Genomic DNA, 23,324 nt, shown 5'->3' with positions numbered 1-23,324 from the left:
GAGTAGGGGCAGGAAACAGGAATCGGATCCTCCTCCCAACCGGACACCTCCCCCTCCAACCACACCACACTCCACATGCGCACACTGGGGCCCTGGAAGATGTGAGGGACCCAGTGTCCAGGGTCTGGGAGGTCAGTGGCATCAGGGGAACAGCTGAAACTCAGGCATGAGAGCGGCTGTTCTGCATGTGCAAGTTCCACCGGCATTCCTGTGTGGACGGGGGCTCACCGGGGCTGGGGGTGGAGGCGGTGGGGCGAGGATGGGGTGGCCGCGTGGCCGGCAGTACAGCATGGGCATCTGGATGCCTCAGTCTCAGCTAAGGGGTGGGGTATGTTCCTCATCCGACCGTCTCTCCCACGACTTGCACAAACCTGTCTCTTCAGCTTCCAATCTGTCCCCCTGGGTGTGAGCCAACCTACTATTTCACACCAAGGGACGCCCCCCACCCCGGGCTTTCCTCCCAAACTCTGTAACGTCTCCCCGTGAATTTACCTTTATCTTTTTGGAAGCAGTTTCTATTTTCAGCCTGCCCTGACTGCCCCTTGGAGCAAGAAGTGCTGGGCCGAGTGTCTGTTCCTGTGTTTCTGGGCCGGGAACTGAGGGCCCAGATTGAGATCTCTGCGGAGGAAGCCAGTTCCTCAGCCCCACCCGGCCATTGTGTGGGGTGTGTGTGGCGGGGGGTGAGTCTGTGCAGTGTTAGGGGAGGAAGAGTGGGCGAGGGCTCTGGCAGGAGGTAGGGGTGAGGGAGGGAGATCAGATCAGGATCTGTCTCCCTCAGGTATATAACATTTGTGGAACTCTTGCTGCTCACCCACTATTCTCAGTCCCTGTCTCTGTCCCACTGGGAGGCTTTCACGTTGATTGGCTGGAAGTCAGTACCCCTGGGGGTGTGTGGGCAGGGGTATGGGGGTCCTTCTCACCTGTAATTTGCTCTGTGATTGAGGAGCAGAGTTCCAGAGGGCTGTGGGTGCGTCCAAAACAACTGAGGGGGTGGAATGAGCCACACCCCAGCCTGGGAAGTGGGGTGGTGGGAGGAAGCTCCAAAGGCCAGCTATGAACTCTGGGGCCTTTGCCCACACCCAGGTGCCTGCCTTTGTTGGACCTATACACACCCCCAAATGAGACACTGGAAAGAAAATCCTGAAAGTGGGCAAAACATATGTTTTAACCTCTGTTTTCTCAAAGTAAAAGCCCAAAGTCCTCCTGCCTCAGGGCTCCACATTGGGCTGCCCTCCGCCTGGAAATGTCCTTCCCCAGGGATGATCCCCTCACCTCCTGCTAGTCAAAGGACTCACTTCTCAATGGGACCTGCCTACCACTCTTTAAAATTGCAACTCGCAGTCTCACACCACATTCCTGAGCTCCCTTTTTGATTGCAGCAATTTACACCATATGGTTTGCTTATGTATTGTTTATAGTGAATTATCTTTCCACGTTAGTAAGTAAGCTTCCTGTCTCTAGGATCTGCTTGGTGGGAAAAAAAAATAAAAAAAAACAAGCAAGCAAGCAAGCAGGCTTCCTGGAGGCAGGATAATTATCTATACTGTTCACTGATGTACTTAATATTTGATGAATTGGACCAAATTGAATTGAATCCTCCCCACAACTTGCTATTCTTCTTCCTTTCCCCCTACAGATCATTTCCATAATTCTGGTGACCCCACCAGTTTCTCTCTCTCTCATACACACACACACTCACACACACACACACCAGTGCCAGGCATCCAACCACCGAGCCCTCACCTCTAGGTCCTTTTAGGCATCCAAGGAGAAGAAACCTTTCTGAGAATCTCAAGAGTCTATCAAGAAAGCTGGATATGTATGTGTAGCCAAACAAATCCTATTTTGTTTTTACTGAAATGGGAGTATCTTTATTAGTTTTGCTACTTACAAAAATAACATTTAAAAAGATAACCAAAAGGTACAGTTATTAGCTGCGAACAAGGATGGCACCTGGTACTGCATTAACCCCTCCAGGTCTGAGTGCAGATGTGGGTCTCAAGAGCGGAGAAGAGGGAGGAATTAGGTGGATTGAGCAGGACCCTGGACCTTTACCTGTCCTCTCTGGTCTGAGCTTATCTTCCGGTCCTCCCCTACCTCTCCCACCCCAGACAGATCCACCTGGAGGCTTTTCACCTGTCTGTCTGTTGAAGAGAAACTTCCCCCACTCCAAGGGCAAGAGAGCCCATTCTGGATAATGAAACTCCCTGGAGCTACACTGAGAATATTCTAACCTTCCTAACAAAGAGGTTCCATTGGGCCCACGACCCAAAGCAACTGCAAAGATGAAAACAATGACTTTTCAGATCTATAAAAAATCACCATCTATTTATTTGTGTCCCATCTCATTCCAAAAAGAAACCGAGCTCTGAAAATCATATCGTGTGATATAGATAAGATTCTTTTTGCATAAACATATTTTATTATACAAACATTTTTCCAAAGATACTGGAAGTTTTTGATGTAATAATCCACTCTCTCACCACCCCCACAAAGCAAAAGATTTCTATTTTTTCGTATTCCAAAAGGTACCATCATAGTTTCAAGTCTGTATTGTGCCTTCTCTTAGCATTGCTTTATAACCATTTTTCATGTTGCCACATGATCTTTGCAGCTATATCTTTTCCTGGAATATAATGTTACATCAACTAGATTTTGCCATTCTGGTAACAGCAGTCCCAGGCTTCTAGGAAACTCTTGGATGGTTCCAATGAGACAGCCAGTCACAACAGCCTCCCTCTGGCCAGCTGACTCAGGTTTGATCAATCACAGTACCTATTCTTCTGGCCGTAGTGACTGGCCCAGGATTGAGCAAATCACCCTGCTGAGGAGAGAGAAGTTTTTCTTTCCTCCAAGCTCATGAGGCAGGAACAATGTAAGTCTGGAGCTGTCTGTGCCTTGGGAGACAATAGTGGGAGAAAATGAGCCCCATACCTTACGGGAACAGAGCCAACAGATGGAGGGGAGAGGCAGGCACAGTGGTGCACACCTGTAGTCCCGGCTACTGGAGAGGCTGAGGAGGGAGGATTGCTTGAGCCCAGGAGTTCAAGCTACAGTGTGCTATGATCACACCTGTGAATAGCCACTGCAGTTCAGCCTGGGCAACATATCGAGACCCCTTCTCTTAAAAAAAAAAAAAAGAGAGATGAGGAGTGCCTAATAACATCATCTGAACCCCTTGGACTTCCCAGTTCCTGAGCCACTACATTCCCTTTTGTGCTTAAGCTAGTTTGAGCTAGGATTTTGTCACTTACAGCTGAAAGAATCTTGACCATTACAATTCATTCCCGAGTGCAGAACACTTGGGAAGCTTACAGTTTTTGCCATTACAAATAATGCTGCAGTGAACATTTTTATGAGAAAAAGAAAACGACTTCAATTTCAACTAATTTCAATTCAAAACATTATTAAGGAAGTAACTCCTAGGGGCTTTGATGTGACTGGTTTTGACTTTGCTTGGCGATTCTTTTCTGGAAGGATGGAGGAGTCCTCAAGTGTCAGCCTCGTCTCTCGCGTCCACATCAGGCAGGCTCCTTCAGTCTTCCTTGTGTCACTGACCTGGTAGCTGGGAAAGGTTTCAGGGAGGGGAGGCACTTAGACTGCTCCTCGAAGCTCAGCTACGGGTTTGGCCAGGCCGAGAGGCAGATATGGGTGACCATTGTGGGAAACCAAGGAAATGTGGGCGCAGTGAAAAGGAAAGTAGGCATGTCTGGAGAACTGTGAAAGGGAAGGTTAGCTGAAATGAAAAGAAAGATATGAGGCTAAAGGAATATGTAGATGCCACATCATGGGCAACCAGACAGGGCAGACAGGCACTGAAGGTTTCCGAGCATGAGTGGGAAGAGTGGACAGCAGTAGTTTTAACCACTTCCAAACCCACTCCCTCTTCTGCTACCAGCACCTGGTTTTCATTTGGGAAATTGCCTCTCCGTCATTCTAAGCCTACATGGCTCCTTCTGGGGGAATGCATGGCCCAGAGGCAGCCAGCCAGGCAACACATTCTTTCTCCCCTAGCCACAGAGATTGGTTCAGGGCTGAGCATGTGACATGAGCAGGGTCAAAGCATAATCCACACAGGGTTTCTGCTTAAGCTCCTGGAAAAGAGACTCCAGGCTCTCTGGTAGGTTGCTTTCCAAGATGGCTACAATAATCTCTCCCATTCCAAACGCCCAAATGCTGTGATAACCAAAAACATTGTCTTTCCACTGGTGATACTAAGCTGGAGGAACAGAGGCCTTCAGCTGCTGGTGGCCATCAGTGAGGTAGCCTGAGAATAAAACCAACATAGGGGAGAAGTGGAGTAAGACAGATCTGAGACCCTGAGCCTACTGGCCTGAAGTCATATCTGTGTCTGGAGTTTTCAGTTGTGTGAGTTAGTTTGGGTTTCTGTCACTTACAACCAAAAAAAAAAAAAAAATCTCTTATAAAGGGAGCTCATAATGAAAGAAGTGTTGAGTCCAACTGCCTCTTGGCAAGGCCAGGGCCTTGAAGTCCAATAGAATCCTTTATGGAGCACAGAACACCTGGGCCTCTTTTCTGTCTGGAAAGTTGTTAGGGTACGTAGCTTGCCTGTGCTGTAGGATAAATCAAGAAGGGGACAGTAAGGAAAAGCTGGCCTGATTTGGGAATTTAGACAGGTTCTGATCCTGGTGAGAATAGACACCGAGGATTCTGTCAACCTGCCACCAGGTGGAGTCTGAGCGCTTCAGGTTTGAGTCTAACAGCCAAAATGGAACCCATCAGCGTCTGGGCCACCTGGGAGGGGGTATGAAAGACACAACCTGGTGTCCCCAAACCTCTGCATCTTTCACCCTCCCTCTGTGTGGTACCGCCCCTTTTCTCAGACACCTGAGGCCTTTTATGTTCCACCTCCAGCTCCTCTCAAACCTGTCTCAGGAAACTGGGCATGGTGACACACACCTGTAGTCCCAGCTAACCAGGAGGCTGAGGCAAGAGGACTGCTTGAACCCAGGAGTTGGAGGCTGCAGTGAGCTATGATGGCACCACTACACAACAGCCTGGGTAACAGTGAGACACCCATCTCATAAAATAAAGAAAAAAAATCTATCTCAGAACATTTACTCCTGGGAAAAAATGATAACAGCTTATAATAATCAAGACAGCATGGTAGCCTGTAATCCCAGCACTTTGGGAGGCTGAGTGGGAGAACTGCTTGTGGCCAGGAGTTTGAGACCAGCCTGGGCAATATAGCAACACCCTCATCTCTACCAATAAATTTAAAAATTAGCTAGATGTGATGGGGCCAGCCTGTAGCCCTAGCTATCTGGAAGGCTAAGGCAAGAGGCTAACTCAAGTCCAGGAGTTAGAGGTTACAGTGAGCTATGATTGTGCTACCACACTCCAGCCTGTGTAACAGCAAGATCCTGTCTCTACAAAAAAACAAACAAACAAATAAACACAAAAAAAGATAACATGATATTGGTGAAAGAATAGACACATAGATCAATAGAACAGAAAAGAGAGTATGGAAATAGGTCCATAAAAATATAGTCAGCTGTTTTTTTGTCTGTTTGTTTGTTTGTTTTTTGTGTCTTTTTTTTTGGAGACAGGGTCTCGCTCTGTTACCCTGGTTAGACTGCAGTAGTGTCATCATAGCTCACTGCAACCTCAAACTCCTGGGCTCAAGCAATTCTCCTGCTTCCGCCGCCCAGGTAGCTGAGACAACAGGTGTGCACCACCATAACCAGCTAATTTTTTTATTTTTTGTAGAGATGGGGTCTCACTATGCTGCTCAGTCTGGTCTTGAACTCCTGGCCTCAAGCAATCCTCCTGCCTGGGCCTCCCAAAGTACTGTGATTACAGGCATAACCCAGCACACCTGGCCATCAGCTGATTTTTTTGACAAAAAGAACTAAGGCAATTCAGTGGAAAAAGGATAGTCTTTTCAACAAATTATGCTGGTAAAATTGGGCATCTATATGCCAAAAAAAGAGGCGGGGAGGAAGAGGAGAGGAAGAAGAAGAAAAGAAGAAGAAGATGATGACAATGATGAAAGAACAAACGAACTAGATGCACGTCTTATATCATTCACAAAACTTAAAATGAATCACAGACCTAAATGTAAAATATAAAACTATAAGACTTATAGAAGAAAACATAAGATAAAATCTAGGTGACCTTGGGTTTGATGATAAGTTTTTAGATATAACATCAAAAACATAATCCATGGAAAAAAATTGATAAATTGGATTTTATAATTTATTTATTTTTTTATATATCTTTTCAGCATGTAGAGACAGGGGTCTCACTATGTTGCCCAGGCTGGTCTTAAACCCCTGGGCTCAAGCAATCCTTCTACCTCAGCCTCCTAAAGTGCTGGGATTACAGGTGTGAGCCACTGAGCCTGGCCAGACTTTATAATTTAAATCTTCTGCTCTGCAAATAAAGAGAGAGAGAGAGAAGACAAGAAAAGCCACAGAAGAAAATACTTGCAAAACATATATCTGATAAAGAACTTGTGTCTAAAATATACAAAGAACTCTTAAAACTCAACAATAAGAAAACAAAGAACTCAAGTGGCTATAGATCTGAACAAAACATATCACCAAAGAAGATATAAAGATGGCAAATAAATTTATGAAAAGATGCTCAATATCATTTATCATTAGGAAATTGCAAATTAAAATAATAATAAGATAGCACTCCACACCTATTTGAATGGCAAAACAAAAACAAAAACAAAAACTGACAATAGTCAAATCCAAAAAACCCAAAAAAACCCTGAAATCAAATGCTGATGAGAATGTGGAGCAACAAAAACTCTCATTCATTTCTGAATGAGAAATGAATGAAAAATTTGACAGCCACTTTGGGAGATGGAGTGGCAGTTTCTTACAAAGCTAAACATGGTCATACCATACAATCCAGCAATCATACGTCTAGGTATTTACCCAACAGATTTGAAAACTAATGTCTATACCAAAACCTGTATACAAATGTTTATAGCAGCTTTATTCATAATCACCGAAAACTAGAAGCAACCAAAATATGTTTCAATACATGAATGAATAAACAGACTGTGGCACAATCAAATATTATTCAGGGATAAAAAGAAATGAGCTATGGGCCAGGCATGGTGGCTCACGCCTGTAATCCTAGCACGCTGGGAGGCCGAGGCAGGACGATCGCTTGAGGTCAGGAGTTCGAGACCAGCCTGAGCAAGAGCGAGAACCCCATCTCTACTAAAAATAGAAGGAAATGATTTGGATAGCTATATATATATATATATATATATATAAATTAGCCGGGCATGGTGGCACATGCCTGTAGTCCCAGCTACTTGGGAGGCTGAGGCAGAAGGATTGCTTGAGCCCAGGAGTTTGAGGTTGCTGTGAGCTAGGCTGACGCCACGGCACTCTAGCCTGGGCAACAGAGTGAGACTCTGTCTCAAAAAAAAAAAAAAAAGAAAGAAAAAGAAAGAAAGAAAGAAATGAGCTATGAAGTCATGCAGAGACATGGATAAAAACTAAATACATATTTCTAAGTCAAACAACCCAATCTGAAAAGTCTACATAATGTATAATTCCAACTATATGGCATTCTGGAAAAGGCAAATATATAGAGACAATAAAAAGATCAGTGGTTGGGGAGTGGTTGAATGGGTGAAATACAGGGAATTTTTTAGACTACTCTGTATAATACAATAGTTATAGGCTAGGTGTGTTGGCTCACACCTGTAATCCTAGCATTTTGGGAGGCCAAGGCTGGAGGATCACTTGAGAACAGGGGTTCAAGACCAACCTGAGCAACATAGTGAGACCCCATATCTACAACAAATAGAAAAATTAGCTAGGCATGGTGGCGCATGCCTGTAGTCCCAGATACTTGGGAAGCTGAGGCAGGAGGATGGCTTGAGCCCAGGAGTTTGAGGTTGCACTGAGCTATGATGACGCCACTGCACTCTAGCTTGGGCAAGAACAAGACACTGTCTCAAAAAAAAAAAAAAAAAACCTACCAACAAAAAAAATCCCCTATAGTTATATAGTATTCTATAATAATGTAATGCATAATGAATATTTTATGCATTTGTCAAAATCCATAAAACTTTACAGTACAAAGAGTGCAACTTAATATATGCAAATTTTAAAACAGAATTTAACAGATCAGGGGATCCCAGCATGGAATGCAGATTGTGACAAAAGAATCTAATGATGTTAAAAATGTATGAAATAACTTTTCTGAAGGGAGTTAGGGGGCGTGAACTAAAATAAAATTTTAAAGCTTCCCCCACCGGCTGACTGAATGGACCCCCACTTGGCCAAGAGAATACCCTAAAACTGAATTTTGGGCCACGAGGATGGAGGTCAGACATGCCTCATCATGTCCCCCTTCTTGTAGACATCCTTTGACGGCCTAAGACTATTCAAGACAAACCTGCAGGTCTTCAATTTACACAACAAATCTATGTCCAGTGGCTTGTCTCTGATGAACAGACTTCCTTATCTTATCTTAAAACATTCCAAGCCTTTAGACAGAGCTTCATTTTTTTTTTTAACCAATTACAAGTCTAAGGCCAGGTGAGGTGGCTCATGCCTATAATCCTAGCTCTCTGGGAGGCCCAAGTGGGAGGATAGCTGGAGCTCAGGGGTTCGACACCAGCCATCATGAATGAACACAGTGAGACTTCGTCTCTACATAACAGAAACAAGAAAAACAAAAATAAAATAAAAAACAATTATAAGTCAAAGAATCTTTAAACCCACCTATAACCTGTAAGCCCCCACATGTGCGATGGTCCATCTTTTCAGACCAACCCAACATATGCCTTCCATGTATTGATTTATGACTTTACCTGTAATCCCTGTCTCCCTGAAATGTATAAAACCAAACTGTAACCTAGCCACAGTGAGTCCACTTGCTCAAGGTTTCCTGGGTGTGGCTCTGGGCCATGGTCCTCAAATTTGGCTCAGAATAAACCTCGTTAAACTATTTTACAGAGTTTGGCTTCTTTTTCATTGACAGGGGAAAGGTGCTGACCTAAGTAATTTTGGAAATGAGTGGAGTCTGTAACACCAAAGGTAAATAGAATTACACATTACACATTACACATAAGCACTGTACTCTAGTTGGTAAGTTTGTTTCCTACAGGGGTATGAGTTAACAATTCTGGGCTGGGCACTGTGGCTCATGCCTGTAATCTTGATACTTTGGGAGGCCATGGCAGGAAGATGGTTTGAGGCCAGGAGTTTGAGACAAGCCTGGGCAACACTTCGAGATCCCGTCTCCACAAGTGTGCCTGTAGTCCTAGCTGCTCAGGAAGCTGAGGTGGGAGGAGGATGCTTGAGCCTAGGCTCATCCTTTGGCTCAAAGACTTAGCAGGATACACTGGTGAGATGGAGATTACTCAGACCTGACCTCCAAGCCTTCCAGGAACTCCCCAGCTGGTGAAGAAGTCAGAAAGTAAACAATTGCAATAAAAATAAGAAAAGTGGGTAAATGCTTGAGGAACAAAGCAGGATGGGACAATGTGGAGAATTTGGAAAAGCTTCAAGACTTGGAGATCACCACAAAAAGGGGCTGGGGAGGGCATTCCAGGCAGCAGGAACAAGATATACAAGGCACAGAGGTCTGACAGCTCTTGACTTTGCAGGAAATCTAATTGTTGAGTACAAGTCCAACACTTTCTCTCAAGTATGTGCAATAGATGTCACTCTCATTTTGCAAGGGGGCTCTGAGATGCGAAGTAACTTCCCAAAGGCCACCCAGCTGGTAAGCAGGAAGATCCAAACTGGAACTCAAATGATGCTCTAAGTCTGGTGGCTGCCTCTCACACAGGTGAACCCTGTGCCTCTCCCTCCCGCCCCAGGTAACATTCCCTAGCCCCTTGCCTTCTTTCTTTAAGCCTTCTCTCTCAACACCTTCCCACCTCGCTTCCCCAGTCTCTTTCCTCCGAAGTTCTTGCGTGATTAACCATTACCAGCCTCAAGATCAAGGACAGGAGTCTAGAATCTCAGGAGCAGGATCTCCCACCACCTGCTGGCTCTCTGTAACCTAAGCCACGCCTTAGAGGGGATCAAAATCGCTGCCTAGGCCTGCCCTGCCTTCTCCTCCGGGTTGCCTTGAAGATCAAAAGAGCTCCTCCATCCTTCAGGCCTTCCTCCCTGGCGCCCGCAGCCAGACACACCCTGGCGCTAGAATCACTTCACTCAGCCTCAGGCGGTAGGTACCGTCCAGCAGGTGTGTCCCATCTCCCCGCGCTGGCCGGGCACAGCTTCCGGGATCTCCCAGCACCTGCACCCAGCAGGGCGTGGACCTGCAGTTGGGCGACCCCACCCGGTTACGACCCGGGCTAGAAAGTGAAGGAGGGGAACCCTCCGTCCCAGCCCAATAGGAGACTGCTGCTTCTGCGCTCGGCCTCTGTCCGTCCATGAACCGAGGGTCCAACCTCTTCTGCTCCCCAGGTGCCGGGGCGCGGAGAGTTAATTCCAACCGCCTCTCCCCACATTCCCGGGGGCCGGGTCGCCGAGGGCGCCTCCTATTGGCTGTGCAGCCGGCTCGGCGCTGATTGGCTGAGGCTCTCGGCTGTGACTCTCGGAGGCTCCCCATTGGCGCAGCGCTAGGTAGGCTGGAGTGTGGCGGCCCGGTCTGCGCAGGTTACCGCGGGTGAAGCTGTCGAGGGCTCCGGTAGCTACCTGAGGACACGCATACCTGGCCCGAGACCAGACTTCCTTCCTGGATCCAGATCTCGTTGTTGCCCTGGGGACGCCACCGGATCTTCTCCCGGATCCTTTTTCTCCTTAACCTGCTGCTTTTCTTTTTCCTGCCTCCCCAGCTTCCATCTCCCAACTCTGCTTTTCCCTCCTCTACGCCCCGGGTCCCGGTAGCCCAAGCATCCCACCTGCCACCTCCTGACTTTTCCCCCTTCTTGACCTCAAATCCCTTGACCAACAGTGCCCTGCCATAACCTTCTCACCACAGTCTCCTAAACTCCCCATTCTTCCCTCTTTACCAGCTCCTGCCTCCCAAATCCAGCTAACCCTTGATCTCTTGACGTTTTACCCTGACACCCTTGACTCCAAACTTCTAAATTCTAACCTTCTGAAGATTGTACTGCTGAAACTGAGGTCCTCCCCTGACTTCCGACCCCCCTTTCTGAGACTCATTTTGACTTTCTTACTCTTGGGCCAGTTCCTGCTGCTGCTATTCCACCATGGACTTCTTGATGAGTGGTCTGGCAGCCTGCGGGGCCTGTGTGTTCACCAATCCCCTGGAGGTGGTGAAGACCAGGATGCAGCTGCAGGGAGAACTGAAGGCCCCTGGCACATACCAGAGGCACTACCGAAATGTCTTCCATGCCTTCGTCACCATCGGCAAGGTGGACGGCCTGGCTGCCCTGCAGAAAGGCCTGGGCCCTGCCCTCTTATATCAGTTCCTGATGAATGGCATCCGACTGGGCACCTATGGGCTGGTCGAGTCTGGAGGCTACCTGCACACGGCCGAAGGCAACCTCAGTCATTCTCGCAGTGCAGCAGCTGGGGCCGTGGCTGGGGCCATGGGAGCCTACTTGGGGAGCCCCATCTACATGGTAAGAAGAGGGGTCTTGCCTGGGGCATTCAGGGTAGATCCTTGGTGTAGGGTAGGAGCCTAGATCTCCACAAGAGCATAGGTGGCAGGGTGCTTTCCCTCTGCAAGTAGGGAAGGGCATCAGGAAAGCACTGACAGGCTTTGGGTCTCCCGATCTGCCCTATACACACCCATCCAATGAACACAATTGAATGTTATTGATTAAGATTATGGGCTTTGGAATTAGTCTCTCTAGAACTTAAATCCTGGCATTGAAAATTACTGGTTGTTGAGCTTCAGTTGCCACATCTGTAAAATGGGAATAATTGTCGTGCCTTTTTTGTGTGATTATTGGGAGGACTGAGGGAGACGAATGAGATAACACATGTAAAGCCCTAGTACAAATCCTCTACACAGTAAGCATTTGATAGTATTGCTTTTATTATGCTATTATTATTATCTGATATTGAGGTTGGCTTTGTGTAGAATGTGGAATTTGAGTGTCATCAGTCAGTGTAGGGATCAGGAAGTTCCTGGGCATCACAGAATTACAATGTCACCATCTACCACTTTGAGTTATCTGGTATAGGTGAAGAGTTGACAGCCTGAGGCCCAGAGAGGGAAAGTGACCTGATGCTTATTGCTAGGACTAGGCCCTGCCTAGTGCTCTAAGAGCAAAAGAGACTGGGAGGCAATATGTTCTGTAGAAGAAGCAGTCTAGTCTCACTCCCAGGGTGTGAGATTCAGGGACAGTGTTCTCTCCAAAGTTAGATAGCCATGTGCCCCTATGGAGACTGGGGGCCAGAAGGCAAGTTTTGCCCAGGACAGCATGGTCGAGGTGGCAGCTGGTCTGGGAATGGGAGCTGGCATGAGAGGCTGGACATGCAGGTCTTGCCTAACATGAACAGTCTTAAGAAATATTGCCTTTCTCCAATCTCTCCATCCCCCACTCCTAGCTCCAAGGGAAGGAGGATGTGGAGGGGGTTGGGTATCTTGAAGTGCTAGGAAATCCATCTCCCTGGGACTAGAGCCAAGGGACACAGAGTCTCATGATCAATTTGTTAAGTAGGAACAACAGTAATTATCAGATTAAAAGGATATTCATTGCTGAACAGCCTAGAGGAAGTGTGAGGGGGTCAGGCATTTGGGTCTCTGAGGCAGGAGCAAGGCCACTGGGGCATAGGTTGTGATACTCTCTTGTTCCCAGGTGAAGACACACCTACAGGCACAGGCAGCCTCAGAAATTGCTGTAGGACACCAGTATAAGCACCAGGTGAGGGTTCCCCAACCCGCTGGAGTCCCTACCATCCTCTCCCATTTCTTCCCAGCTTTCTGCCTGCACTCAACAACTCCAGCCCCAGCCACTGCTCTGCCCGACCCATCAGCTCGGTCCCAATCTGCCCCTGAAGCCCACCCAGATACTCTTTCCAACGTCCACCCCAGTTCCTCTGACCTTCTGCCCATTTCTCCTGACCTGCTAAAATGTCCTCACTTCCATACATCCTGCCCCTATTCTGGGGTGGGGAGGGATGGGACAATGGGGTGGTAGACAACCGAGGGTCCACATTCTGTCTCTAAGCCCACATTGAACTGGTTGTCTGGACAACAGGTACCTGTTAAGGACCCATCCTTGGCAGTGTTAGGAGGTGGCAGCCCCTGATGCTGGGGTGACTGAAGCCCACCCCCATGGTCTTCCCCCTACCAGGGCATGTTTCAGGCACTAACCCAGATTGGCCAGAAACATGGGCTGGTGGGGTTGTGGCGTGGGGCCTTGGGCAGCCTGCCCCGAGTCATCACCGGTTCCTCCACCCAGCTGTGCACCTTCTCATCCACGAAGGACCTCTTGAGCCAGTGGGAGGTACTGCCCAGGAAAGTGGTGGGGCCATCTGGGAAGTGGGGGCAGGGGGAGGGCAAGTTGAGGTGAGCCCTGGCGGGGATGGTGCCAACATTCAAATATGAGGGAGCAGCAGGAGGGCTTGGGAGTCACTGACTCTTTAGACAGTTCCTACAGTTCTCCTGTCACTTCCTCCTAGAAGGGGCACCCTGGCCTTCCTCCTTCACTGTGTTAGAATCATGGAATGTCAGCTCCTTGCATTACCAGTTCTCTGTATCCCCAAGGCAGGGCCTGTCCTCTGCCTAGGGGTTGAATGATTAGCTGATTAACAAAGCTCTTCTCTCCCGACTTAGGTCTTTCCTCCCCAGAGTTGGAAGGTGGCTCTGGCAGCTGCCATGGTGAGTGGCATTGCAGTGGTCCTGGCCATGACACCCTTTGACGTGGCCAGCACAAGGCTCTACAACCAGCCCACAGATGCACAAGGCAAGGTAAGGAAGTGCTCTGGGATGCAGGCAGGCAGGGATGCAGCGGGTGGGGAGGCAGATTGTGGGTGCTGGTAGGACAGCCTAAAATGCAGCCCGCAGAGGTGAGGCCCCTGGTGGGCTCTGACAAGCTCCTTCTCTGTGCTCTCCCTTTCTGATGTCTTCTCAGGGCCTCATGTACCGGGGGATTCTGGATGCCCTACTGCAGACAGCACGGACAGAGGGAATTTTGGGCATGTACAAGGGTATAGGTGCCTCCTACTTCCGCCTTGGCCCCCACACCATCCTCTCCCTCTTTTTCTGGGACCAGCTACGCTCCCTATACTACATGTACACGAAATAACAGCCACTCTCCCACCCTCAACCAAATGGGCACTCCTTGGACACTTGTGCCTCCACTACTATGTCCTGGTGACTGACTACTGACCAGGTGACCATTCATCCATCCAAAGGGGACAGCCAACCCCACTCCTCATCTGTGTTCTCAGGGTTCAATCACTACAAAGCATAGTTTCCCTCCCTTCCATGCGTGTTGCTTTAAACCTTCCCTACCCATCCCCCTGTACACTTCACACTCCTCTCTCAGGGCTGACCCAGTCACTCCAAAGTGTATTTCTTCCCTCTTCATTGCCAGCCTTGGGTCCCTCCTGCTCCCATGCACAGCTTTAAACTACTCCGCCTCTAAGACCAAAGGGAATTGGGGGACCTATGTGTCTTGTTAGATGCAAATGCACAGAGATTATATTGGTTATAAAGCAAGTTTATTTCTGCAGAGAGGTGTCTTACGTTTATGTACAGGGAAGAAATAAGAGGAAACCCAGATATTCAACCTCTTTTTCCCCCTCACAGAACCGGGCCCCCAAGTCCTCAGCAGCATCATGCAGTGTTTCAGCACCTTTACTGGGGACCAAAGATGTTGGGATCATGAAGGGTCAGACTGGCCACCAGCTGTTCAAAGTCACCCAGGCTCCAGGGTGGAGGTGACAGACTTTCAGGGCCAAGAGATGACCTGTTATCAGGGCTTGGGATGGGGGAAGAGAGTGAGAGAGAACATCATCCAGCCCTGAGGTATCTGTGACCCTAAACCTCTGGCCCACTCCTGCTTCCTTGGAGGACCCCACCAGCCAATCCCCCTGCTGTGCCCCTCCCAGCCCAATTCTCCTGGGGACCCAGTCAGGAGACACCCGCCCTTTCCTTCTTCCTTACGGGGGCTGATTGAAGGTGAGCAGGAGATCAGTCTGGTACTGGGGCAGCCGCAGCAACGCCTGATGCAGTGTCACATCCTTTGATACCTAAAGGGACCAGAGTGAGGATGTTTACCTGGATCCCTATGGTCACCCTCCTCACCCTTCCAAGACATCCCGCACTCCTGGCCCCTCACCTGCTGGTTTTCCTTAGCTACCTGCTGCTTGCCAGAGAGGACCCAGGCTTCTTGACAGCAGCTCCTCAGGGCCAGGTTCTCCAAACTGAGAGGCCGCACAGACTCCACTTGCACAGCCCGAGCCCCCTGCACCCCGCCAACGTCCTCAAAGTGGTACCTGGGGTGGGAAAGCAGGGTCAAAGAGGGGCATTTGTCACCGCCTCTCCAGGAGCATCCTTAAGTCCTAGGCGTCGCTCACTTCGTCCCTCACTCCCGGGGCGGAGGGGGCGGGGTATACTAAGTATGTAGCCCTTGGGTTTCTCCTTGCCCAATTAACCGTTGGCCGCAGGCCCCGCCCACTTCTTCGGCTCCGGCCCTCCCATTGGCCAGCCGTGGGCCCCTTCCCTCACCGCGCAGCCGCTTCGCCCCCCACGTGGGCCTGCAGTTCCAGAAGTTCCACGATCAGGCTCTGGTCCGTCACTGGATGGCAGAAAACTTCTTGATTGTCCGGGACCGGTCGGAGGTCGCTGGAGGGAGTCGAGTCAGACCCTGGTGGACCTCAGCTTCTTCCCGCAACCCACCCAGTCGGCCTCCACCGGCGCCCAGGCCTTCTCACCTTACATCAATGGCCCCGGGGGGGAGGATGGCGGAAAAGGCGCCCCCGAACAGTGGATAGTCTCTTGTGGGCTCCATGAGTCTGAGACTAGAGTATAGGTATTAAAGAGGTTTAAAAGAAACCCACATGAGGTCACGTGACATCCCCTCCCTGGGTTTCGCAGCTGCCACCGCGCCTCAGGTCTTGCTTAGCTCCCGGTCCCTTTAAGACTTGGCCCCGCCCAGTGATCGGGCCGGCCAATCGGCGCCTGCGCCTTGGGTGCGGAGCCCAGTGATGCTCTTCTAGAAGCCAAGCTCTTTGGAGCGCGGGCAGTGGCACAGCCGGTCTATCCTGGGCCTCGGGTCTCAGTTCAAGATTTGTGGCGCCCTTTGTGGTCAGTAGCACGCGCCCGCTAGCTTCCTCCCTTTAAAGGGGTTGCACCTTCTAAGAAGGTCGCCTGAGACTTTCCTGAGGGGCAGTTGCTCGTCGTAGGGGCCCTTGTGTAGGCGAGGTCCCCTGAGTCTGGGGAGAATAGTTTCAGGATGTTGTCGGGGCCGCTTGACGGCGAATGGGCTGCCAACCCCACCGATAATTCCTGGCCCTGATGCTGGGAATTAGGGGAACAATGGGTCCAGGTGTGGGTCCGGGTTAGGATTCAGGCATCACGCCTTCCTGAAAGCGAGACCCAACCTGGGGATTAGAGATCTAATCCCCCTTAAATCTTCCATCTGGTCTGGGCGGGGGGTCGCGGCTCCTTGCCCCTCCCCACACATGCACCTGGACTGAAGCAGGGATTAAACCCTCTGTTGTTTTTCTTTTAGATTTTTAGAGTGTTCTTAAAGTTTTAGCATAACTTTATCCTTCCAGTTAATTTCTCCTTTCATCTTTGATCCTCAGCACCTGGCAGAGTGTTTAGAGCACAACAGGCCTAGTATATACTCTTGAGCGATTGAATTAACTCTTTAGTGCCGATGGCTGAAACCCAGCAGACCACTTATGCCCTCAGGGTTCTAGAGGTCACCTACTTCCCAGCCAAGAACTGGGCAAGAGGATTTTCATTTTAGGCCATACCACATCCAAGTGCTGACCATACCTCTGGACCCTAATAATTTAGTGAAATGGGGCCCAGGGGCACATTTTATTGGGCCCTTAACCTTGCCAGGCCCTATGTGAAGGGCTAGAGATACAATTAGGACACAGACCCTGCACCTCACCTACTGTAGAAACAGTGGAGCACACTTTTGAGTTTTAAAGTGAGAATTCATCAGGACATCCTGGGGGTATTCTAGCCAGTCAGTGGAACATCAGGAGCAGTCTTGGAGATGAGAGGGCATGTTTTGGGGAATGCAAGTATATCAGCTTGGCAGGGGTGGGGGTGTGGGGAGGTGGGAGTGGAGGTAGTGGTGTAGAGTGGGGATGGGTGGCAGGGAGCTGTGACTGGCCAGGTGTGCAGGGTTTTTGCAGAGCATAGGAAGGAGCATGGACTCCTCATTTCTTACTGCAAGCATCAGACTTCTCTTTGAGCCTCATTTTCTTATCTCTAAGATGCCGTTGGGATGAAATAAGATGTGGATATAGTTGAATCTGAATCTGCAAATCTAATTCTGGGAAAGAGAGTGGACTAGGGTTGCTCCATGAGGAATTCTAGAGAGGAGGGGAGTGTTAGGCTCCAGAGGAAGAGAAGGAGCCAGGCCATGGGAAACCAGAGGAGCCAGGCCAGAGGAGTCTACCCCATGCTCCCTCTCTCACCTGAGGAGTGACAGGCCTCTCTGTCCCTCCCTCTGCATTTCTGCCAGCCTGCCATCTGTTCCCCTTCCCCGCCAGGGGCAACACCAGCTCTGGCTGCTTTGGAAGCAGTCAAGCAGGTAGAAAGTCCTTAGAGAGGGACCTTCAAGGACACAGAAATTTACAGGGTCCTGGTGCTGGAAATAAGGTGTGGAGGCCTATTCATGGGCCAGAAGGAGGTCAAACAATGTTAGGGAGACGGAGGAGAAAGCCCTCCTTCTCAGTTTCCTCATTTTGGGCCTCTGGTATGTCTCGTGTTCTGCTATGAGCCTTGTGCAGCTGGGGACTGCTGCCTTTCACAGTTCTGTGAACTCTTGGGGGAGAGGCTCAATGGGCTCTTCCCGGTGGTAGGAAGCAGAAGTGACAGTGTAGAGGCCAGACCTCCTCTGGAAGGATGGGGTGGAAGACCACCCTCACTTAGCAAATCCTTGCTCTTGACTCCACATCCCTTTCTCCTTTCACCTCTTTGTGCCTGTCATTTCTGCTGGCCCTCCCAAATACTGTCTGCACCCCCACACCCCTGACCCCTGTCATCCATGCCTTGTGTTCACATTCAAGCTTCCCAAGAGACAGAATCTAATTGGGTCAATTAGTTGCCGTTCAATCTGAAAGTACCTATTTGGCAGGCTCTCCTGCCTGGCCACTTCTCAGTCCACCAGCCAGACACAAGTGAGATCCCTGGTCCAGCTGGCTGTGGCTAGGATTATGAGTATCATGGGACAAGCTCAGTAGACCGAGATGGCTGGCTGGGAGCCTCCTTTCTTGGGAGGGTGTGTGGGTATGGCTGGCTCTCAGCCCATTGGCTGAAGGAGGCCTGCAACTTACTGATTCTGTTTCTCTGGGACATTCCTTTATCCAATGCCCTGCGTGCAGTTGTTTGCTTTGGGGACAAGTGTCCCAGAGTCCCTCCCTTTGAGGGCACCATGAGATGGACTCAGACCAGAGAGTTAACTCAACACCCAAAGTCAAGCACCCCTTGACTTTGAGTTAAGGCAACATATTTCTATTAAGCATGGGTTTTTAACCTTTTTTTCTACCATAGACCCATTTGGCAGTTTGGTGAAGCCCACAGTCCCCTCCTCAGAATAATATTTTTAAATTCATAAAACATAGGAATACAAAGGAAGCCAAAATATTTAAATATCAAAATGTAAAACCCAGATGTTTGATATGGTAAAACTCTCCTTTGTTATATTAACAAGATCTAGCAGCAGGTATAATAAATGTGATGTCAAACTAATGTTGCACATAAAACATAGTTCAAGAGATCCACAACAACTCTAAGGTGAGAATATCTATGATAGTTATTGTGATGGAGTCATAGGTAGTGCTAACACTACTGTGGTTTGTTATCTACAATCACAGTGAAAGGAAGTACTAAATTTCAGTTAAGAGGCTATTGAAAATAAAAATGTGATTTTTTTTCCCTCCAAGTTCATTGACTAGAGGTTAAGAAACCCAGCTATGAAGTATTATGTGTCCCTAGCCCTGTAGTAGGCCCTAGGGGAGGAGCCAAAAATGTGTGAAACACAGTGCTTCTTTCTGAGCCTGGGCAGAGCTTTGTGACTGGGCAGAGCTCGGGCCAAACTGCAGCTCACACCCTGGTATGGGATGGACATCAGTGCTCCCACTTAGCCCCTAGCTGAGAAAGCTGCCTTGGAGAGATGCCCAGTGGCAATCAGTGGTGGCCAGAGTAGATTTCTAAACAAGGGCCTGATATCATGAAGGTTGTGTTTGAGGAAGACCAGTGTGTTCCTGTGTTTGGGTTGATTCTATAACTGTCACCCAGTCCCCTCCCTGGAACTTTCCAGCCCCATATCTCATCATTTTCCCCTCATAGTCTGTGTGCTAGGCTCTCTGAACTGTCCTCACTCCCTTGATTGAGTCCACCTCTTCCAAGCCTCTGGGCATTTGCACATGCTGTGTCTTCTGTGAAGAACTTTGTTTCTCCCCTCTTCCCTGGCTAGCTCGTCCTCAGATGTCCGGGACTGGATTAACTGCTCTCCTGTGGGCTCCTGTGGCTCCCGTGACTCTTGCAGGCATCTCACTGTGTTGTACTGTGCTGAACACTGGGAGGGCAGGGACCACGTCTGTCTTTCCCTGAGTTGCACAGGGCCTGGCCCATAAGTATTTATTGAATGGATGTTGCTTAAGAGACAGGAAGTTATTTACCAATTAAGACTAGTTAAGAAATATTACAGCTTTTTTAGAATTTGTCTAGCAGGGTTTCCAGTCCTCACTGGAAAACCGCCAAAAAATTTAAAAGTTAAAAAAAAATAATAATAATTTTTTTTAAGTTTCAACTTTTTAATTAGCTTCATGAAAGATAACCTAAATACGTGAGACACAACAGAATATTTTTTTCTTCCAGTATTTTTTAAAAAATAACATTTACAAACATTTTTAAGCAGCTCTTCTATATAATCAGGTTGGTTAACTTCGGTTACAAAAGAAACCAAAAACCCTAAGCAATTATGTTCATGATACAGATTTCTCTCAGGTACATTTAGAAATGGTTTCCTAACCATGATAAACATTGTGTATGTGTTTTTAAAATGTCCCTAAAAAAATAAAATATCCTAGATAATCATTAAGAGGAAAGAAAAACCAGTCTGGCTAAGCTTGCCAGGACCAATAATCCTGAGAGCTCAAACAAAAAACTGGTAAAAGGAAAAATACCCAGACTTTAAAAATGTCTCAGAATTTGCCTTTAAATGGGAGGGAAAAAATATCTTAAAAAATACAGAGCTGGCCGGGTGCGGTGGCTCACGCCTGTAATCCTAGCACTCTGGGAGGCCGAGGTGGGCGGATCGGCCGAGGTGGGCGGATCGTTTGAGCTCAGGAGTTCGAGACCAGCCTCAGCAAGAGCGAGACCCCACCTCTACTAAAAATAGAAAGAAATTATATGGACAGCTAAAAATATATATAGAAAAAAAATTAGCCGGGCATGGTGGCGCATGCCTGTAGTCCCAGCTACTCGGGAGGCTGAGACAGGAGGATCGCTTGAGCTCAGGAGTTTGAGGTTGCTGTGAGCTAGGCTGATGCCACGGCACTCACTCTAGCCTGGGCAACAGAGTGAGACTCTGTCTCAAAAAAAAAAAAAAAAAAAAATACAGAGCTTTCTAAAAGGTCCTTAACAAGCTACCTTGGGAGAGCAATTCAAAAATAGAAGTTGGTGTATTAAAACAGATGTTTCAGTGCAGCTCCAAAAATCTTTATAAATACAGCCATCTGGAAGGACGATCCTGGATCAGAAGTATTATTCCCTGTGTCTATATTATGTGTGCATGTCTCATCTCAGTTGTCATAATTGTCTCTGTAATTTCCTCCTGAGTAGTGGTCATAACCACCCTGGCTTCTGCCACCATAATCTCTGGGCCATCCATATCCATATCCTCCAGGTCAACTGTCATATCTGCCACTCCCATAGCCCTGGTCCCCACCACCTCTAGAGTAGCCGCGACCACGCCCATAGGCCCCAAAGCCACCTCCTCTGGTTCCCCGGGCAGACTTGCCAGCATGGTCCACACGGATCTGGCGACCATCCAGAGACTCTCCATTCATGGCTCTCATGGCATCTGAGGCATGCTCTGGGTTGGTGAAGGTGATGAAGCCAAAACCCCGGGATCACTGAGTATCCCGGTCCTTCACAACGACCACCTCAGAAATAGGTCCAGTGCCTGCTCATCGGTGTTAAAGTTGAGCCCTCCCACAAAGAATTTCCCTTCTTCAGAGGACATGGCAGTAAATTCGAGTCCTGGAAATTAAAAATCAAAAGGATCAGACAAACCGCGAGCACCAGCGAGCAGGGAGAAGAGCATAATAATAATTTTTTTAAAAAAGACTAGTTAAGGGCCAGGTGCAATGGCTCATGCCTATAATCCCAGCACTTTGGGATGCTGAGGCCAGAGAATCACATGAGGACAAGAGTTCAAGACCAGCCTGGGCAACAGAGTGAGACCCCCCCCCATCTCTACCAAAAAATTAAAAATAAGAAAAATTACCCAGGAGTGGTGGTGTGCACCTATAGTCCCAGCTACTCAGGAGGCTGAGGCAGGAGGATCACTTGAGGCCAGGAGTTCAAGGATACAGTGAGCTATGATCATGCCACTGCACTTCAGCCTGGGTGACAGAGCAAGATCTTGCTCTAAAAAAAATAGAGATCCTTTTATGAATCCTAAGTGTGACGATTGGGTTTTTAAGCTCATGTGTAAGAAGCACCTCTCTCAAACCTTGTTACAACATGGGCACATTGCCAGTCTGATGTGAAAAAGAAATAGAAATTCTGGACACTGAAGTTCAGTGAAGCTTCCTGGTTGGTGAACACAACGATGTGCCAGAAGGTGACACACCCTGACTCTCTGGAGAAAGAACATGGTAGCTCAGATTCTGAGCTATGTTCCAACCTTGCCTATTTATATACTTTATAATAAGGCCATAATTGTAAGTATAGCACTTCCCTAAGTTCTGTGAGTTGTTCCAGTAAATTATTGAACCTGTGGGGATTGTGGAAACCCCTGAACAGATAGCCAAAGAGTGGCTGACCTGGGGAGCTCTAAGATTTGTGGCTGGTGTCTGAAGTGAGGGCAGTTTTGTGGAAATCTGAGCCCTTAACCTGTGGGGTCGGACACTAACTCCGGGTGGGTGGTGCCGGAATTGTATTGCAGTACATATGGAGGGATGAGGGTCTGCACTAAACTGCTGCAGGTAGGAGAGGGAAGATGAAGCCAGGATAAGCACTGAGCAAGGGAAACAGTAATATGGGTTATCCACAAGGTGTGGAGGAAGAATGAAGAGCAGGTTCAAAGACGGAGGCCTGGCCAAGAAGAACAGAGACACCAAAGACAGAAATAGGGAATTGGAGGGTAAAGAGGGGAGAGGACCTCTGTTCTTGCCCCTAAGTCACAAGACTGGACACTTTACTCCCTGTCCCCTACTTCCCAACAGCGAAGTCCAGTTTCTCTGTTTCTACCATTCATCCCTTTTCATTATAGGCTTGTCACTAGCCAGTGTGGCAGGGCGACTGCACCATGTGCCAGTGCTCTATAACATTTCTTCTGTGTCTGGAGCCAGCTCACAGCACGCATCCCCACCGCATTCCAAATGAGTTGCACAGTCTCCCAACTAGGTTCTGGCAACCCTTAGTTTTGTTTTGTTTTTAGAGACGGTCTTGCTCTGTCACCCAGGCTGGAATGCAGTGGAGTGATCAAAGCTCACTGCAGCCTCCAACTCCTGGGCTCAAACCATCCTCCCACCTCAGCCTCCCAAGTAGCTGAGACTACAGGAGCATGCTGCCACATTCAGCTTTTTTTTTTTTTTTTTGAGACAGAGTCTCACTTTGTTGCCCAGGCTAGAGTGAGTGCCGTGGCATCAGCCTAGCTCACAGCAACCTCAAACTCCTGGGCTCAAGCGATCCTCCTGCCTCAGCCTCCCGAGTAGCTGGGACTACAGGCATGCGCCACTATGCCCGGCTAATTTTTCTATATATATATTTTTAGTTGTCCATATAATTTTTTTCTATTTTTAGTAGAGACGGGGTCTCGCTCTTGCTCAGGCTGGTCTCGAACTCCTGACCTTGAGCGATCCACCCGCCTCGGCCTCCCAGAGTGCTAGGATTACAGGCGTGAGCCACCGCGCTCTGCCTATTTTTTTTTTTTTTTTTTTTACTTTTTGTAGAGATGGGGACTCGTTATGTTGCCCAGGCTGGAGTGCAGTGGTGCAATCATAGCTCATCATAATCTTGAA

The 23,324-nt window shown here is 48.5% G+C and overlaps 2 protein-coding genes, 2 non-coding genes and 1 pseudogene across 8 annotated transcripts; 3 read left to right on the top strand and 2 right to left on the bottom strand.

The window, feature by feature from the left end:
• Nucleotides 1–10,583: 10,583 nt before the first annotated feature.
• SLC25A35 (solute carrier family 25 member 35) lies at nucleotides 10,584–15,062 on the top strand. Of its 3 annotated transcripts, XM_069483356.1 has the most exons (6): nucleotides 10,584–11,545; nucleotides 12,731–12,796; nucleotides 13,229–13,381; nucleotides 13,711–13,845; nucleotides 14,689–14,819; nucleotides 14,991–15,062. In XM_069483356.1, the coding sequence occupies exons 1-6, from the start codon at nucleotides 11,171–11,173 to the stop codon at nucleotides 15,052–15,054; spliced, it is 924 nt and encodes a 307-aa protein (XP_069339457.1). In that variant the 5' UTR covers nucleotides 10,584–11,170; the 3' UTR covers nucleotides 15,055–15,062. The 3 variants fall into 3 exon arrangements, with proteins under 3 accessions (XP_069339457.1, XP_069339458.1, XP_069339459.1); XM_069483357.1 differs by lacking the exons at nucleotides 14,689–14,819; nucleotides 14,991–15,062 and adding an exon at nucleotides 14,009–14,524 and having other exon boundaries at nucleotides 10,827–11,545; XM_069483358.1 differs by lacking the exons at nucleotides 12,731–12,796; nucleotides 14,689–14,819; nucleotides 14,991–15,062 and adding an exon at nucleotides 14,009–14,524 and having other exon boundaries at nucleotides 10,827–11,545.
• On the bottom strand, nucleotides 14,584–16,011 carry RANGRF (RAN guanine nucleotide release factor). Of its 3 annotated transcripts, none has more exons than XM_069483361.1 (4): nucleotides 15,816–16,011; nucleotides 15,610–15,726; nucleotides 15,221–15,377; nucleotides 14,584–14,860 (listed from the first exon to the last, which is right to left on the bottom strand). In XM_069483361.1, the coding sequence occupies exons 1-4, from the start codon at nucleotides 15,890–15,892 to the stop codon at nucleotides 14,855–14,857; spliced, it is 357 nt and encodes a 118-aa protein (XP_069339462.1). In that variant the 5' UTR covers nucleotides 15,893–16,011; the 3' UTR covers nucleotides 14,584–14,854. The 3 variants fall into 3 exon arrangements, with proteins under 3 accessions (XP_069339462.1, XP_069339461.1, XP_069339460.1); XM_069483360.1 differs by lacking the exon at nucleotides 14,584–14,860 and adding an exon at nucleotides 15,042–15,131 and having other exon boundaries at nucleotides 15,816–15,895; XM_069483359.1 differs by lacking the exon at nucleotides 14,584–14,860 and having other exon boundaries at nucleotides 15,116–15,377; nucleotides 15,816–15,895.
• Nucleotides 16,012–19,769: 3,758 nt separating this feature from the next.
• On the top strand, nucleotides 19,770–19,831 carry LOC138392743 (U7 small nuclear RNA). The gene has a single exon (XR_011235021.1). It is a non-coding gene; the product is annotated as a U7 small nuclear RNA (small nuclear RNA).
• A 1,045-nt stretch (nucleotides 19,832–20,876) lies between these two features.
• Nucleotides 20,877–21,374, bottom strand: LOC138392526 (RNA-binding protein 3 pseudogene; annotated as a pseudogene).
• A 367-nt stretch (nucleotides 21,375–21,741) lies between these two features.
• Nucleotides 21,742–21,845, top strand: LOC138392799 (small nucleolar RNA U13). Its single transcript, XR_011235069.1, has one exon. It is a non-coding gene; the product is annotated as a small nucleolar RNA U13 (small nucleolar RNA).
• Nucleotides 21,846–23,324: the final 1,479 nt, after the last annotated feature.

The sequence above is a fragment of the Eulemur rufifrons genome, chromosome 9 (genome assembly GCF_041146395.1).
Source record: "Eulemur rufifrons isolate Redbay chromosome 9, OSU_ERuf_1, whole genome shotgun sequence".
Lineage (NCBI taxonomy): Eukaryota > Metazoa > Chordata > Mammalia > Primates > Lemuridae > Eulemur > Eulemur rufifrons.
Note: the sequence above shows the minus strand (reverse complement) of the source record. Positions and strands in the feature narration are given on the sequence as shown.

Bases quoted from the DNA above. Each gene is read 5' to 3' on its own strand.
- RANGRF (XM_069483359.1), bottom strand. From the start codon at position 15,892: ATGGAGCCCACAAGAGACTATCCACTGTTCGGGGGCGCCTTTTCCGCC. The intron at 15,727-15,815 runs GTGAGAAGGCCT...GACTCCCTCCAG, and splicing joins CCCGGGGCCATTGATGTAAG to CGACCTCCGACCGGTCCCGG. The intron at 15,378-15,609 runs GTGAGGGAAGGG...TTCCCACCCCAG, and splicing joins GGGGGCGAAGCGGCTGCGCG to GTACCACTTTGAGGACGTTG.
- SLC25A35 (XM_069483356.1), top strand. From the start codon at position 11,171: ATGGACTTCTTGATGAGTGGTCTGGCAGCCTGCGGGGCCTGTGTGTTC. The intron at 11,546-12,730 runs GTAAGAAGAGGG...TCTTGTTCCCAG, and splicing joins TGGGGAGCCCCATCTACATG to GTGAAGACACACCTACAGGC. The intron at 12,797-13,228 runs GTGAGGGTTCCC...TCCCCCTACCAG, and splicing joins GACACCAGTATAAGCACCAG to GGCATGTTTCAGGCACTAAC.